This window comes from Syngnathus scovelli, chromosome 4 (genome assembly GCF_024217435.2).
Source record: "Syngnathus scovelli strain Florida chromosome 4, RoL_Ssco_1.2, whole genome shotgun sequence".
Lineage (NCBI taxonomy): Eukaryota > Metazoa > Chordata > Actinopteri > Syngnathiformes > Syngnathidae > Syngnathus > Syngnathus scovelli.
This window is the reverse complement of record NC_090850.1, coordinates 9,485,705-9,500,837: the sequence shown is the minus strand read 5'-3', so window position 1 is coordinate 9,500,837 and position 15,133 is coordinate 9,485,705. Positions and strand designations below refer to the sequence as shown.

At 40.3% G+C, this 15,133-nt stretch overlaps 2 protein-coding genes across 2 annotated transcripts; one reads left to right on the top strand and one right to left on the bottom strand.

Moving 5' to 3' along the window:
- Positions 1-30: 30 nt before the first annotated feature.
- LOC125967052 (retinaldehyde-binding protein 1) lies at positions 31-4,511 on the top strand. Its single transcript, XM_049717740.2, has 8 exons — positions 31-179; positions 329-367; positions 850-978; positions 1,040-1,244; positions 2,191-2,369; positions 2,449-2,607; positions 2,679-2,789; positions 2,873-4,511. The coding sequence occupies exons 2-8, from the start codon at positions 359-361 to the stop codon at positions 3,017-3,019; spliced, it is 939 nt and encodes a 312-aa protein (XP_049573697.1). The 5' UTR covers positions 31-179; positions 329-358; the 3' UTR covers positions 3,020-4,511.
- On the bottom strand, positions 3,555-14,502 carry LOC125967048 (monoacylglycerol lipase ABHD2). The gene is made up of 11 exons (XM_049717736.1): positions 14,323-14,502; positions 13,346-13,428; positions 12,544-12,759; positions 10,777-10,952; positions 10,288-10,455; positions 10,022-10,205; positions 9,441-9,533; positions 9,141-9,242; positions 8,982-9,051; positions 8,815-8,899; positions 3,555-6,229 (listed from the first exon to the last, which is right to left on the bottom strand). The coding sequence occupies exons 3-11, from the start codon at positions 12,750-12,752 to the stop codon at positions 6,021-6,023; spliced, it is 1,296 nt and encodes a 431-aa protein (XP_049573693.1). The 5' UTR covers positions 12,753-12,759; positions 13,346-13,428; positions 14,323-14,502; the 3' UTR covers positions 3,555-6,020.
- Between the last annotated feature and the right edge of the window lie 631 nt (positions 14,503-15,133).

The window sequence follows — 15,133 nt, the reverse complement described above, 5'->3', positions numbered from 1 at the left end:
TTAATTGTATTGTTTTTCTCCCTCCCACAGGGTCATTCAAGCTCCACCTTCATTTTGCATTATGCAAATTAGCCAATTGGTTGGTGGCAACTAAGTGATGCCTCCTCCCCTTCTGGTCCACTTTCCTCTAGTGGTCTTCTCTTCCACACTCCCCTCATATCACATTCCACCTGCTGACGGTAAGACTGACATTTTCTCCATTAGGTCTTTGTGCAAACCTTCGCGATATAGAAATAGTCAATTATTTTCCTATATATAATGATCTCTTTTAGCAGTATGTGAGACTTTAACAGAACATAACTAAAACATTTGTCACCATCCTCCACAGTGAGGCTGCCGTCAGATACTGCAAGCAAACATGGCTTCCGTAAGTGAAATAATTTAGTGTGAGATATTTGACTTGTGCCAGCCGATGTCACGCAATTGTTCCTCTTTTAAAGTCTTGGCTTTACAAGTCCTTTTTCTATGATCATGTGAAGCAGCTTAAGCAGTCACTCAGTGGGTGTGCATCGCTCGGGGTCCCTGTCGGCTTACAAGTAGGCCCGACAATTAAAGAGAAAGTCAAATCCAAACATGTCTTCACAATAATATGTTCTATGCACCCTGAGTCGCTATTACATTTCAAGATTCAAGTTGAGTTGAGTTATTATTTGGATTAAGAAATTTATGTTTGTCTCCTTTGCATGCCTGATAGTGTATTGCTGGGTTGCCAGGTCTATATATACATTGACTACACAAAAATAACCTTTCTTTCCCAAACGAAACAAACAGCACATCTTTCAATGGCATAGTTTTCAATTTTGCAATTTGTGAAAAAATGTAGTGTAAGCTCTTATTCCTTTCACGCAGACTGGATCTTTCCGTGTGGTGTCAGAGGACGAGCAGGCCATGAGATCCAAGCTGGAGCATCTGACAGTGAAGGATCACGGGCCTGTGTTTGGGCCATGTCACAAAATGCCGGGCCACACTATGCAAAAGGTAACATGGCGTTGGATATGACAATGACCCCATGACTGGAGATATGGTGCCCACTCTGCAGGCTAAGGATGAGCTGAATGAGACAGAGGAGAGGCGGGCACTGTCCCTCAAGGACCTGCGAGGTATGATGAAGGAGAGGGCAGCAGAAGGAGATGACCTGGCCAAATTGGTGCTGGAGCGTCTCGGCGATAAGCCTGACGCTCTGCTCCTGCGCTTCCTCCGAGCCCGCAAGTTTGATGTTGGCAGGGCCCATGAACTCATGAAGGGTAATTGTCTTCATTTTTCATCTCTTCACATTCCAGAAATATTTACTGATAACTTCAGTAATTGAGGGGGAGGCCTCTTTTTTTTGTGCTCCAGTTGAGCAGGAACACTGTCCATCATAGAAAAAAAGAAGCCATGTGTTTGTTAATTGGAGGCTCTGATGAGCCCCTAACAAAGACCTCCTTTGTGTCCATCTGGGACAGCAAGATTATTTAACGTGTGAACTCATCGTGTACCGATGGGAAATTCACAATAGCGCACCATGAGTTACACTGGCGGTACTGGTCAGTTTTACATTACAATATCCTTATTATTTGATTCGTGGTACTAGTTAGTTTTACATTACAATATCCTTATTATTTGATTGGTTGAACTCCATAGTGAATATAGTAAGTGTACACACAGCCGTCGATGACAAGATGAATAATTTCAGAACTTTGCCCCCTATAACTTTATTATTATTCATTAGTTGTACTAAGTTCATTTTGTTTTTCCTTTTTTAATCACTTCACTGGTTTCTTTTATATCAAACAAATTGTTTTAGGTTCTTTACCTGACATGTTTCGGCGGTTTCTTCTGCCTTCATCAGAGTCAGTGAAGTGTTTATTATTATTCTTTTAAAAAGGGCAGTTTGAAACAGAGAAAAACATAGAAACATAGGGATTTACAATAAGTATTTTTTTTTAAATGAATATTTCAGTAACGACCAAGCCCTCCTGCAAAAAGTGGAAAAAAATCACAATTGACCCTTTTCGAAATGTTTATAATTGACTGGATTGTGTCAGAAATTGAAAACATAAATATACCAAATGACAGTTTAATATGTCATTTCAAACACAATATTACCCTCCAAATTGTTTTGTTTTTGGAAGAAACGCACCCGAAACGTGTTTTTCCAATTGAAATATTTTTTCAATTTTAGTTTGAGGTAAACGATGTCGTTTGTAGGTTACGTGCATTTCAGGAAGGAGTACCCCGAGTTGTTTGAGAACCTGACGCCTGAGGCGGTCCGCAGCACCATTGAGGCGGGCTACCCTGTGGTTCTGCCCAGCAGGGACAAGTATGGTCATGCAGTCCTGCTCTTCAACATTGAGAACTGGGACCTGGAGGAGATCACCTTTGATGAGGTGGGCAAAACATCTTGGACGTCACGAAGAAGAAATACAAAACATCACAGGCTAATATTAAGTCTTTTGTGTGTGTCAGATTCTAAGAGCGTACTGCGTGATCCTGGAGAAGTTGCTTGAGAATGAAGAGACCCAGATCAATGGCTTTGTCCTGATTGAGAATTTCAAGGGCTTCACCATGCAGCACGCCTCAGGAATTAAGCCTGCTGAGCTCAAGAAGATGGTGGACATGCTTCAGGTCGCTCAGATATTCTGTCAATCAACACATGCATGAGTGTTTTTTCCAGTGTCGTTTTGTTGGTTATGCAGGATTCGTTCCCGGCTCGTTTCAAGGCGGTCCACGTCATCCACCAGCCATGGTACTTCACCACTACATATAATGTGGTCAAGCCTTTCATGAAGAGCAAGCTGCTGGAGAGGGTATGGGGAGAGGGGCGGGGTCAAGCACTTCTCTTCTTCCACATCACTTCTAGTATGATTAGCATTAATTTCTTACACCTCAGGTGTTTGTCCACGGGGACGAGCTGGACAACTACTTGAAAGAATTTGATGCCGACATCCTGCCTACAGATTTTGATGGGAAAGCTTGCGTGGCAGACTGCCAGGCCATCGCCGCCAGGCTCTTTGGCTCAGAGGACACAGCTCTCTGAAGGAGGAATGTCCTTCGTCTTGGACCATCGATGGTCAGACAGGCACCCTGTTGTGAAGCTCTAGGACAAACTTTTTTTCTTTTTAATCGATAAGGAAGTGCTGAGCACATAGGTATTTAGATTTAGCAGAAGGTGGCTTAAGGTGATAATTAAAATGGATGTTTAGATTTTGGAATGTGCAGTTAATATTTTGGAGGTGGTGCGTTTCATGTTTTCCTTTAAAACTGGCAGAATTTGTGGCTACAAACCTGTCAGATGAATGCTATCAGAAAACGAAACAGTTACAATGCAGGACAACCTAAAGAGTGACATGTTATAAAGTTATAAGTTAATCTGTATGGTCTTAAATATAGTCTGCCTCTGTGCTCTGCAGTGGATTTCTAACCATATTAATTTTTTATTTTCATTTTTTGTGGCTGTAATATAATTTGTCAGGGAATTACAAACACGTTCATGTTGCTATTAGACTCAGAACAGTCTCGCACAGCTTCTGAAAAGTATTTTTTGGGGGAAGAAAAATCAACAACAGAAAATGTGCTTTTGTCAAACAAAATTTATTTTTATCATAACTCCTTTTATAAAGACTCTTGAAAAAGAAAACAAGAAAATAAAAAATACCCAGTGTCCAACATGAGAAAATAATGTGTGCACCTTTTTTGTCTCCTTTGCATCCTTTTATGGCATTTCAGCATAAACAACTACAAAACCAAAATTAAAGCTGCATATTTACTGTGGCTCATTTTTAATGTGGGCTCTCAACCACATGCCCAAAAAGGTTGACTCCAAACATGTGTGTACCCCTCGATAAGAATGAGCCCAAAATGCCAAAAAGGATAGGCGAAAAAACATATTTTAGATGCACTGGGCACTTATAAATACATTTTCTTTTACAACATGGTACATAACATTACAAGTCAACCACCACGGTGTCTTATTTACATTACACTGATCTTCATTAATTTCATTTGGTTGCTTATTGCCTTTAGTCCCTTTAGTTTTGCCCCATCCATGGGTTAATGAAGATTTCAAAATAAATAAATTTTCCAAATATTCATTAAACGCTTTCATTATTTAAAGTCAATCGTTTTGGTTTTTTGTCAGTGATTATAAGACAACGTAGGCCTACGCATGTCTCACTTACCAACACACAGAAAGGTATTCAGGAAACAAGTATTATTCACACAAAAAAATAAAGATCTGTTAAGTTAGAAGAGGCAACAAAAAAATAAAATCTCATTCATGATGACTGAATTGGAAACAAATCAACCATTGGCCTCTCACTGGTTGAGATGATAATGATTGGCGTCCCTGACAGCATCAGTGATTTTTATAGAAAGGCTCCTGGCAATGAGAAACCTCTCCATTATTGGCCATGGTTATATTTCATGTAATTTTTTTTTTTAGTTTAATCTTACAACTAAATTCAGCAAATTAGATTTTGTACCATATCAAACAATGGTCACATTTGAATGAAAATGAACTGCAAAGGAGAGAAAGAAAATTTGAAAGGGAAGCAACAGGGGTATCATATTTTGCCAGACTGAGAAATGGAACCAGTAGAAGAAGCTGGACTCTATCATCAGCCCTATACCAACAAACAGGGTGTACTTGGGAGTAATACATTATTCCTCACTTTCGTGACAAAGGAATCGTCTAAGTTATGCGTTCTACTTTTTTTTTCTTTTCTGACAATGTAAGAAAAAATTACAAAATACTCACATGAGGGCGAAAACCAGATTTTACATGAAATTGGTGCTGGATCTTTCAATATACACAGTTGTTACGGCTTTTTTTTTTTTTCTTCAAGTAAACTAAACTATCTCATCATCATGTTTATATAAGAGTAATTGGAGTTATGTTGCCTATGAGTCAAAAGTATTAATGTTGCAATTAGATCTCTAATAATTCATGTTTTAATAATTTGCATTTGAGCAATTTACTGCATTTTTTTTGTTCAAGTAGGTGCACTCAAGCACTGAACACCATAAAAAAGACAAAAAAAAACATCTTCCTTCACCTTACATCTTAGTATCTGTCACTCACTGTTCACTGGCTGATAACACCTCACAATCACCAGTATTGTTCAAACAGTACACAAAAATAACCATTTGGTTTATCATTTAGTGACTTGGCATTTCAACCAGTCAACTGAGATTATTCGAGCCAAGCTAGCAAGTGTGCTTGCCAATGCCGAGCCGTCCCTTTAACGGTACAGCGAACAAGGCCTTGGCTCTGGCCACTGAGCATTGGCAGTGGGTCAGCGTCTCCACTCGAGCTGCAGCTGTGGAAATAGATTGTGGTGACACCAACAAGAGGCAACGCACACGGGGGACATCTGAATGATCTCACACATACGCCCAACGTTGTCCTCTCACTAGCAGAGAGCAAAAGAAAAACTTGAAGGGATGGGAGGAGCTATAAAGTGCAAAGAATCAGAGTAATAGAAAGTGACTGCGGGAATGTGCATGGATTGATCCCTTTGGGCTTGATCCCTCCTCACGAGCAAATGTGCTTTCTTCCTCTTCAAGTGTCATGCACACAGTAAGAGGGGGGTGGAACAGAAATCCTACCAAAATATTATTTGTTTTCGTTAGCTGCTAATTTTCTACGCTTGAATCGGGCCTACGTGATGATCGTGTTACACATGGTTCCCAGTCTTGCTATATTTATGACTGATGCTGCACCAAGCAGACATCATGAGGCTATAATGGCGGTGATAAGCAGTGATCAGTAATGGTCACACTACTTTGACTCATGTTTGGTCAATGCCTTCATTATCAAAGGTCACCGCTGAGCACATGTGGTAAAACAATGTGTTTCCTGCTCTGAACTTTACAGAAGCAGATTGTTGTTCCTGTGCTGAAGGCAAGGGGACGTGTGGCAGGTGCAGCACCAAAGAAGAAGGCAGAGGAGGGAGGGAGCACTTCCACATGTCTCCTAAGTGTCGGGACAGTGGAGTCTTATGTGGTCAGGGAGTGCGAAAAAGACGTCGAGAAAAATTTTAGGCTTTTTCCTTTGTGCAGGAACTCTCACTCAGGGGGTCACTTTGGCACGGCGCTTTCTGCTTCTGCCACTGGCATATGGCGTTGGCGTAGCCCACAATCACTTTGTCCATCCAGGTGAGGGGTTTGGGGAAGAGCACAGCGCCCTTGAAGAAGCCTAGGTGGCCACCATGTAGCGTCAAGGCAAAGATGACGTTGGGCTTCTTCTCTAGGAAGTGACAAAGCGGACAGTCATCAGACCCTTTGGACTCTGAACACGAGAACAGAAAGTTGCCTGGAATATGACACTAATGACGGCTTATACAGATAAAAGCATGACTACATGGTTCCATATCACCTTGCCAGACAACCACATGGACTTCAATTAGAGTATGATAAAGCAGAAAAAAAGATTACAGTCAGACAAAGACATAGCAACGCAGAATAGAGCTCATATTAAAGGGACAAGCTAGTCTCAGATTTGTCAGTACAGTTGGCCCGGTTGTCAACTTAGACGGACTACCGTACACGGGGGTCCTTGGTTTGCAACACTGTTTCATCGCTACGGAGGCGGCAAATACAATTTGTCAGTCGGAAGACGGCGGACGTCAAGACCATAAATGAGGCGCCCCTTCAGTCATTAATACAACATTAGACAATCTCACAATTAGGTTAGCAAAATTCAGTGAATTTTCAAATCTGTTGGAATTATCAAAGTTACTATGGGAATAAAAAAGACCTTTCCAAAACGGAATAAAGTTGAGGACATTTTTAACAAGTTCAAAATTTGATGCAGACACCCTCGCAAGCCTTTGCCACTCAGTAAGAGTCAAGCTGCAATAAATTTGGTTGTTTCAGCCGCGATTATGCTACAATGTATTTCCCCCAACGTTATTGGATTTCCTCCGGCACCCAACTGCCACCACTTTCTTGAAAATTGCCAACTACTCTATTCATCCATTTTCTACACCACTTAGTCACTGCTTGAGCGCTGCTTTCTGTCGTCGAAAATGTGACAGGTTCAATACAGTGGAAAAAGTCTCACGAAATAAATACAAGCACACAAAAGATTGCTGAGATGAAAATGAAGGAAACTATGTAGTTGTTCCTCCTTTTGCAGCTATAACAACATTTATTGTTCAGGGGAAACAATTTTACAATATGGCGGAGTGTTTCTGTGGGATTTTTTTTTAATGGACAGGAGGTTGAGGCTGTCAAATTTCTTCCTGTGTGTGAGTGTGTGTGTGTGTGTGCATGCGTTTGTTTGTTTGTGGGTCTTGCGGAGACATTTTTAGGTGAGCATGGGTACATATGTGGGGTTTTAATGAGTTTGAATTTGGTGAATGCAGCTCAAAAGCCTGCATTAGTAGCTAAGTGAGCTTTCCACACTGTTGTTCCACGATGGCTAACTCCAATACGAGGTGATTGTGGAATAAATCGGACATTGTCAGTATATCTGACTTATTACAAAAAAGATAATGGTCAAAACTAGGACACCTTCCCTGAAGGCGATAAATTATTCATCTTCATCCGATGGCCACGTGAACTTGCATAGGTTGCTGCAGCTGTGCCCGAGCGGAGCAGCGTGCTTGGCTATAAAGGATTGGCCTGGATCTCTTTATTTTGTATCTCTTATCTGGGTTAGTGGGAGACACTGATTCAGTTCAGTTGTGATTTTGATCCCACAGGGCTTTTAACTGTGTGCATTACGCATGGAAGCTGCCTTGAGTGCTTGTCCACACCCTTCGACATCTTTTCACCAGGCACAGAATGATGGTTAAATGGAACGCTCAAGATTTAACACTAAAATAATAACAATAGTTGTAATAGTGGTTGCATGGGTGTACTCTGTGTTCATGTTTGGAGCACAAGAGTAGCAGCATGTGCAGTAGATGTCTGTCATGCCTTTTCCCAGTATGACTACATTATATTTTAAAACCAACAGCTGGTCATGGTGTTACTTAAAAGACACATGACTGAAAGTCAGTTACACAAAGCCTCACAGATGAGAGACTTTTCTATTCCCAAATAGCCTCTGGGTTTGTATATGGCAGAGTATTAAGAGGGAGAGAACCCACATTGCACGGTTCATCTGATACACTTTGGATTTTTTGCGGTCAAATGGCTCATTTATTATAATTTGATCTAACATGATATGAATTACAGCAGTGTGAAGAGAAAACAAAATGATTGAATAAAGCCTCTGAATAAAATAAAACTGTCTCTCTGTATTATGGATGCATTTATGTATCGCTGTCACAGTCAAGTGTTAACATTATTTTCATGCAATTTAGGTGTATTTATATTATTTTTTTTACTTTGCATGCATTTTTTCTTAACCAACATACTTAGACTTCTAGAGGCCTATTGACATAGTTACAAGGAATTTTGGATTAGAATGAAAAAGTTGGCAAATTATAACTCATATTGCAGATATTGCGCCCTATTACTGCCACAATTTGGCCATAGATATTTTTTCTTACCAGTCTCAAATATCTCTAACATAAGTGAGTAATCTATCACTGTCTGTCATGTCATCTAGCAGGATGACATTCTTCTTGACAACTCCCTCAAAATGTGTCATCTTAGCAAGAAGCATCTGCAAACTGCCTTTAAATTGAAGGCTTCGGCCACAAAAACACAATTTTGAGATTTTGTCTGCAAACCACACCGTGCTGGTCTTTGCTCTATTGTTCTATTGAAGTTTGTGGTTCTAAATAAGCCCAAATGAAACTAATCCAACAATAATATGTGGAAACATAGTCTAAACGTGTCGCGCCACTGAGGTGGTCGTCATGGCAAATTGTTGCTTACCTGCTAATGTGCGGGGGATTTTGAGCAGAGAGTCATGAACCAGAGGATCGTCAGCAGCGTTCACAAGCAGCAGTGGGACATTTACCTACAAGAAGACAATTACAATTCATAAGGTAAACACCACAGAAACAATGTCAACCTGCGTTATATGAATGGACGTGTCTTACATTGTGAATATAATGGACGCAGCTTTCCTTCTCATAATACTCTTTGAGAGAGCTGTGGCCATGAAATTTCCTGTTGAAAGACATAATAGTACGATAGATTCATGGTAAGAGATTGAAATTTGTGTTATTTAAAGATCAGAAGCGGCAACTTTAACGTACCTCATGATGTTGTCGTCGATCTGCATAAGGGACGTTGCTGTATATAGCCGACCAAGATCTCCAGGCACCATTTTAACCGAGTTTCCCCCAAATAGACTGTGCCTGGACCAGGCAAAAAAGTTAGGGTTACATTAGATAAGTTAGGGAATATATGAATACAAAACAGTTACTACATTTTTTAATCTTTTTATGAACAAATTACCATATTTGTTGTAAGAGTCAAACATAACTTATGCCTGATGGCTTGCTAAATTAATTTTTTATTCAAATCTAATTAAGGCTCTTCTCCACAAGCGTTACCTGTGTGAAAGGATTATTTTCTTCATGTTGTCAGCCATGAGAAAATTATAAAAGCGCCTGAACTGATCCCACTGTAGGAATGTTTCCTGGGCCCTGAGAGACAAACAGACAGGAAGTCAGTTTAGGAATGCTGAGTGAGCACTAACAACGCAATGTCATATGTAATCCATTGGACAAAGAGTCATGCCGAGGTCTGCGTCAGACATTATCAAAAAGCTCAGTGGGCGAAACTAAGAATGAAATGCAAATTATTTATGAACCGACAAAGAGTTGTGAATGTAGCTTTACATATGGAAAGAACGAGCAGTCTTTCCTGTTTCTTACTAGGAGCTGTTGGCAAATGTATGCACTTAGCTTTGCTCCCATAATCTCCTACCGGTGTGTAAATATCGAAAGCATTTATGAATATGCCAGTTTCTGTGCAACCCATCAACCCCTCTGCTTTACGACATCTATGTGCCAGTTGCAGTATGTGATAAGATAGTCAGGAGGACATACGTACACCAGATAGATATAATGGAATTACACTTAATAAACAAATGAGACCAATGATTCAGATTACGCAATGAAATTCCACCAACCTAAGAGCACTGTAACCTTGACAGACGCTGACACAGCACAGCACTCGCTCCTGGTTGGACATGTTCTCACCTAGGAACTTGCAGACAATGTTTCCACCCAGACTGAAGCCCACCACTATCAACTGGGTTTGAGGATACATCCGCTTAATGTAGCCAACCATGGCGGCAAACTCCCATGTGCACCCTGTGACGATAATTTTACTGATCAATACAAGTTTTCTGGGCAGAACAGAATGCATTTCGGTGATTCCATTATCAGGATTTACCATATGTAAACATGCGTGGCGACGTGAGCTCGATGTTGGGTAGAGCTCCAAGGTGGTTTAGCACAGCACAGCGGTAGCCATCCTTCTGGGCATAATCCACAAAGGTTCGAATGTAATGCTTCTCACTGTGGTTACCGATGCCGGGGCAGATCACCATGGTGATGTCATCTGGTCAAACAGGCAGAGAGATATTTCACGAATCAGAGATTATGGATTATTTTACTGCTTTAAAGCAGATCACAACAAGTCAAGGGGAGGGGGTCCAAAGGATTACACCGTTTCTCTCGAGCTAAAGCAAAAAAGTCAGCCCACTTCTGGAAAAATAGCATATTTTTTATGTATAAATAAAACATTACGATCATTTCAAAATGTCAACGTTGCATTTGTTTGCTTTCAGTTTTAGTCATAAAAATTTTAATGTGGTACTGTTTAGCCATTTAGCTTTGCTAAAAACTATACAAACGACCCTTCACAATCCAATTGCATTACCTCCTGTTCGATGGTCCCCCACTGGTTCAAAGAGGTCAAAGGTCGCAGTGGCCCCATCTGACATGGGCAAGTACTTCCTGATGCCACTGGGATGAGGCGCGCTCACCCGACCTAGTTTGCCGTATAAGGCCGTCTGGAGGTGACCGCTCTTGCCCCAAAGTAATGGTGGAATATACCTGTGTAGCAACAGTTTCATCAACAACTTCCTTTCAAAAAAAAAAAAAATTGTTTTTATGGCTCTAGATAGGAGCATGAGGCCGCATTATAAATAACAGTAAACAAAGGATACTGATTTGCATTGGTGGTTTATGCCAATGGGAAATGTTTGGGTCATCATACAGTTGCTTTTTTGGTGCAGCCCTTGAAAGATTACACAATGGCAAATGAGAGCCCATCAATGTTTGACATCGTTGTCACAGGTCATGTTGCAAGTTACTCATTGGGCGTGCTGGCATTCCAGGGACACCTTTGCTGAACTCAAGTCTTTAGTTATGAAATAGGCTGCTGAGATTGCTGCACATGACGCAGATAACATTATCATAGCTCAAGATCACAAAAACGGTGCGTTTACTATCATATTATGTCATACCATATTTGTTTACAAAACTTGCTGGCTGGTTCCGAAACACAACGATCAGCACAAAAATATATAACATTAGTCCTGTTTTTTTATATTACAATGAAAACCTTAGCGACACAGTGATTACATGCTCTGCATAGCTTCAAGCAGACACGTTTCTGTGTATACAGTTCATCCTGATGTCACGTTACACAAGTACTTTAACCTTCTCCCTGTATTTTCTCATCTCTGGCTCCAACATTTACCGCACCTTGAAAATACACAGTTACATAAGAGGACAGGCAGCAGCTTCAATTTGGTAACGTGGTCGCCTCTGCCGTTTGTTGTAAGCAGAAGCGGCTCTTGACAGCACGTTTCTGGAAGGCGCACAGCAGTTTTAATCCGAGGTGGATCATCTCTTTGTTGTAATGTGGATGAGTAGTCAGACGCCTGTTTGTAGTGGCCTTGTGATTCTCATTTCGAAAACCTTCATATTACAAATAGCTAAACAGTCACATAGCACCAAGGCGCACTTGACATTTTATTGATCATGCAACAGTCCCAGTTGTGTGCACATTCCCAAACACAACCAAACAGTCACGAGTAGTTGGCTCTGATAACTTCCCAGCTCTTCAGAGCTTCCAGTTGTATAATATATCGCTTGCACAAAATGTACCATTGTGGATAACAAATATCCATGACTTCTTAAAAACACAATCATAAAACAGATTAGATTAGGGTGAACAACAGCTATCCTATCCACTCACATGTTAAAATGACTCTTCTGAACATGAAGCAGAGTGAAAGGCAAAGGGGTCCAGATGAACTGGTTACATAAGCAGACCCCTGTGGTTAACTCTTAAGAGTTAATTCTAAGGAGGCCCGCTAAAGAGCTAAGGTTTCCTCTGGAAAAATAGAGGAGGATGTTGGCTCTCAAGAGTTCAGGTATTTTCTCACAAATACTGTACAGGCTGTGAAGCTGACAAGAAAATGCATTTTCTGCATTTGTAACTCCTGTTCAATGAATTCTACCATAGGGCCCTGTTGTTTCATGTTCCACGACAAAGCCTGACAGATGTACGGCACACAAAGGAACACTGACAACAGATGGGATCGTCACTAGACTGAGTGCTACATTCGCCACAGTCCCAAATGGCAAGCCAGCATCTACATTTCCATGGCAACAGCATGAATGATAAAAAACTCACTCTTTGGTCAGCTGAGAACAGGACTTGAGCAGGAAGTGGTTGAGGGGTGTGTCTTGATAGGTGAGGTCTGGGGGTGCGGTGGGACTCTTAAGGTTGAGGCAGCGCACAATGACATAGAGGACCGTCGCCACCGCTGCCAATTTCATGCCATCAAACATCGCCGGAAGCTCCGGAGCAATGGTGTGCACATCCGATTCATGCGTGCTCATGATTGCTCTGGAATAAAAAATAAAAATTGATAAGCAACATACAGTATAAAAAATAAAGATATGCAATTTGTTAGTGCTAGGGATTTTTTTGGAAAAATTAACGATTAGAAAAATATAGACGATCATGATCAATTGTTACTTGGATGATGACATTACAGTAAGAAGAGGAACTGCACAGAGCACAGGAAAGTCACATATTTGTCATGATCATATTCAAGGGGAAGTACATTGCATAAATTCACACAGCATTGTGCCAGTCTTATGCCACAATTTGTTTTCATGACCCTGTTTACATCATTACCAGTACAGCACACTAAATGAGAAGGATACAAGCTTAAGCAATGAATTACAGAAGTGTTTTTGATACTTTATAATGATGTGCAAATAGTTTTGTGAATTGTTAGTCAACTAACTTACATATACATTTCTTATAGTCAATAACTTTGTTGTGTACATTCTGAGAAATTGTTTTTAAATATATTTCATTGCCTGCAACAAAACGTATTGTGCAATAAAAAAAATCGCTAAATACTTAATATAATTTTTATTCCCCCCATCTGTCTTTTCTGTGCTTTTTTTTAAAGATGACTTACTTGTTTTCAGCGTGGCTACAACAAACAATTATTTCCAAAACTAGGAAAGTGTGATGAGTTAAGTCACAGTGATGTGGTCAGACCTAAAGAGCAGAATAAACAATACATTAGAAATAAAATATGTCAGCAAAAAAACAACAACATTACATTGCCTCGTGTGAATTGTTCACTCAGTACCATCAATCCTTTTTGAGTTTGAATGTCAGCACTAGTTAGTAGATCGCAAATTATGGTATTACAACAAGCAATTTAGTGACGCCTTCATTTTCATCTTTAGTGAGAGCTTAAGCAATTATGACTTAGGAACACTTAAAATATTTGACCAGATAGTTATTTTCCAGACGGAGAACACGTTAACACAAGTTGTAGCGTCTGAATCCCCACCCACGATTAATAAGATCGTCCAGTTTCCGCATTTTAACACTGGATCACAATTCGTGGATATATGTCAGAATAGCCGCAATTAATTGATTTCTTTTTTGACAACACTTGAGTCAGTAAATGAACGTTGTGATTTGTCAGGGGAGTCTGCTAATGTTGCGTCTGCTAGCGTTCTTTGTCACGACTTGCAGGCTGCCACAAGGACACACACTGGTGGCATATTGCATGATGGAAAAGGCGAAAAAAAAAACACTTGCGGTCAAAAACCTCAAATAAAAAACAAAATCAAAGTTCATATATGTCTGGTGGTCGTTTTAAATACCACCAACCCACCATTCACATTACATTGGCTCCACAATCCTGGTATAAAAAAAATAAAATATTAAAAACTCGGGGGTTTTTTGTTTTGTTTTTTAAGATTCAGGTCACGCTGATCGACTCAGTTTGTGTTTGACTCAGTGTCTCTATAAATTTTATTTCATTTTATTGCAGGATCGTCAGGTTAAACCACGGGCTCGTACGTTAAATACAATACGTAGAGCAAAGGAAGACAAGAGCACCAGTCGCAGCAGCATCTTTAGCATGGCGTTACTTACCACAGTCGAAGAAAGAATCCGCCGCTGACTGCCTCAAAACGTTTGTTTATTAGGTTCGTGTTAAGTCATAACTGTCTGTTGTGTAATGCCGTTGCATTGGAAGTTAGCCTATGCAAAGCTCACCAGGTACTGGTACTGTAGCCACCACACTGACAGCTCGATTCCGCTTCCGAGAAGATTCTCCAATTTGCATATGGGCGCTGTCATTGGTTGAGAATATAGTGACGTCACAACACACTGACTCATTTTGGGACATCTTTATCCCGGTGTATTCTTTCAGAATTGTATCCGATTGTTATTGAAATAAATTTTCGTTGGCATTTTTATAATAAGTAGTTTCTCATTGGAAAATAGCAGAAGTACACTTGTTTGGCCTCAAACTACTATAGCACAATTTTTCATTTTCTGTATATTGAATATTGAGATGAGTTTGTTACAAAGAGTGCCCACCTGAGGGCGACAGAGTTTGCCAAAATATTGCATTTTTAAGCGTCTCATCTTGTCAACATTGTAATTCTTCTGACTGAATATAACTATGACATATGAAACGTGCAGGTAATTTGGTTTGAGGTGGTACCAAATACTGAATATTACTTTTGAAGACCGTGTTAGCAATATATTTATTCCGATCTGCGAACTATTCATGTCACATTTTGCGGGACACATAGTGTCGATCATACCAATATATTTAAAAAGTACATTCAGCGATTTTTGAATGATAAATCAGACCCATGTACTTGGTAGGACTGCACCCAAATCCTCTTCAGTCTACAGGGGGAAAGGTTTCCGCCCATACAATGACGTCACTACA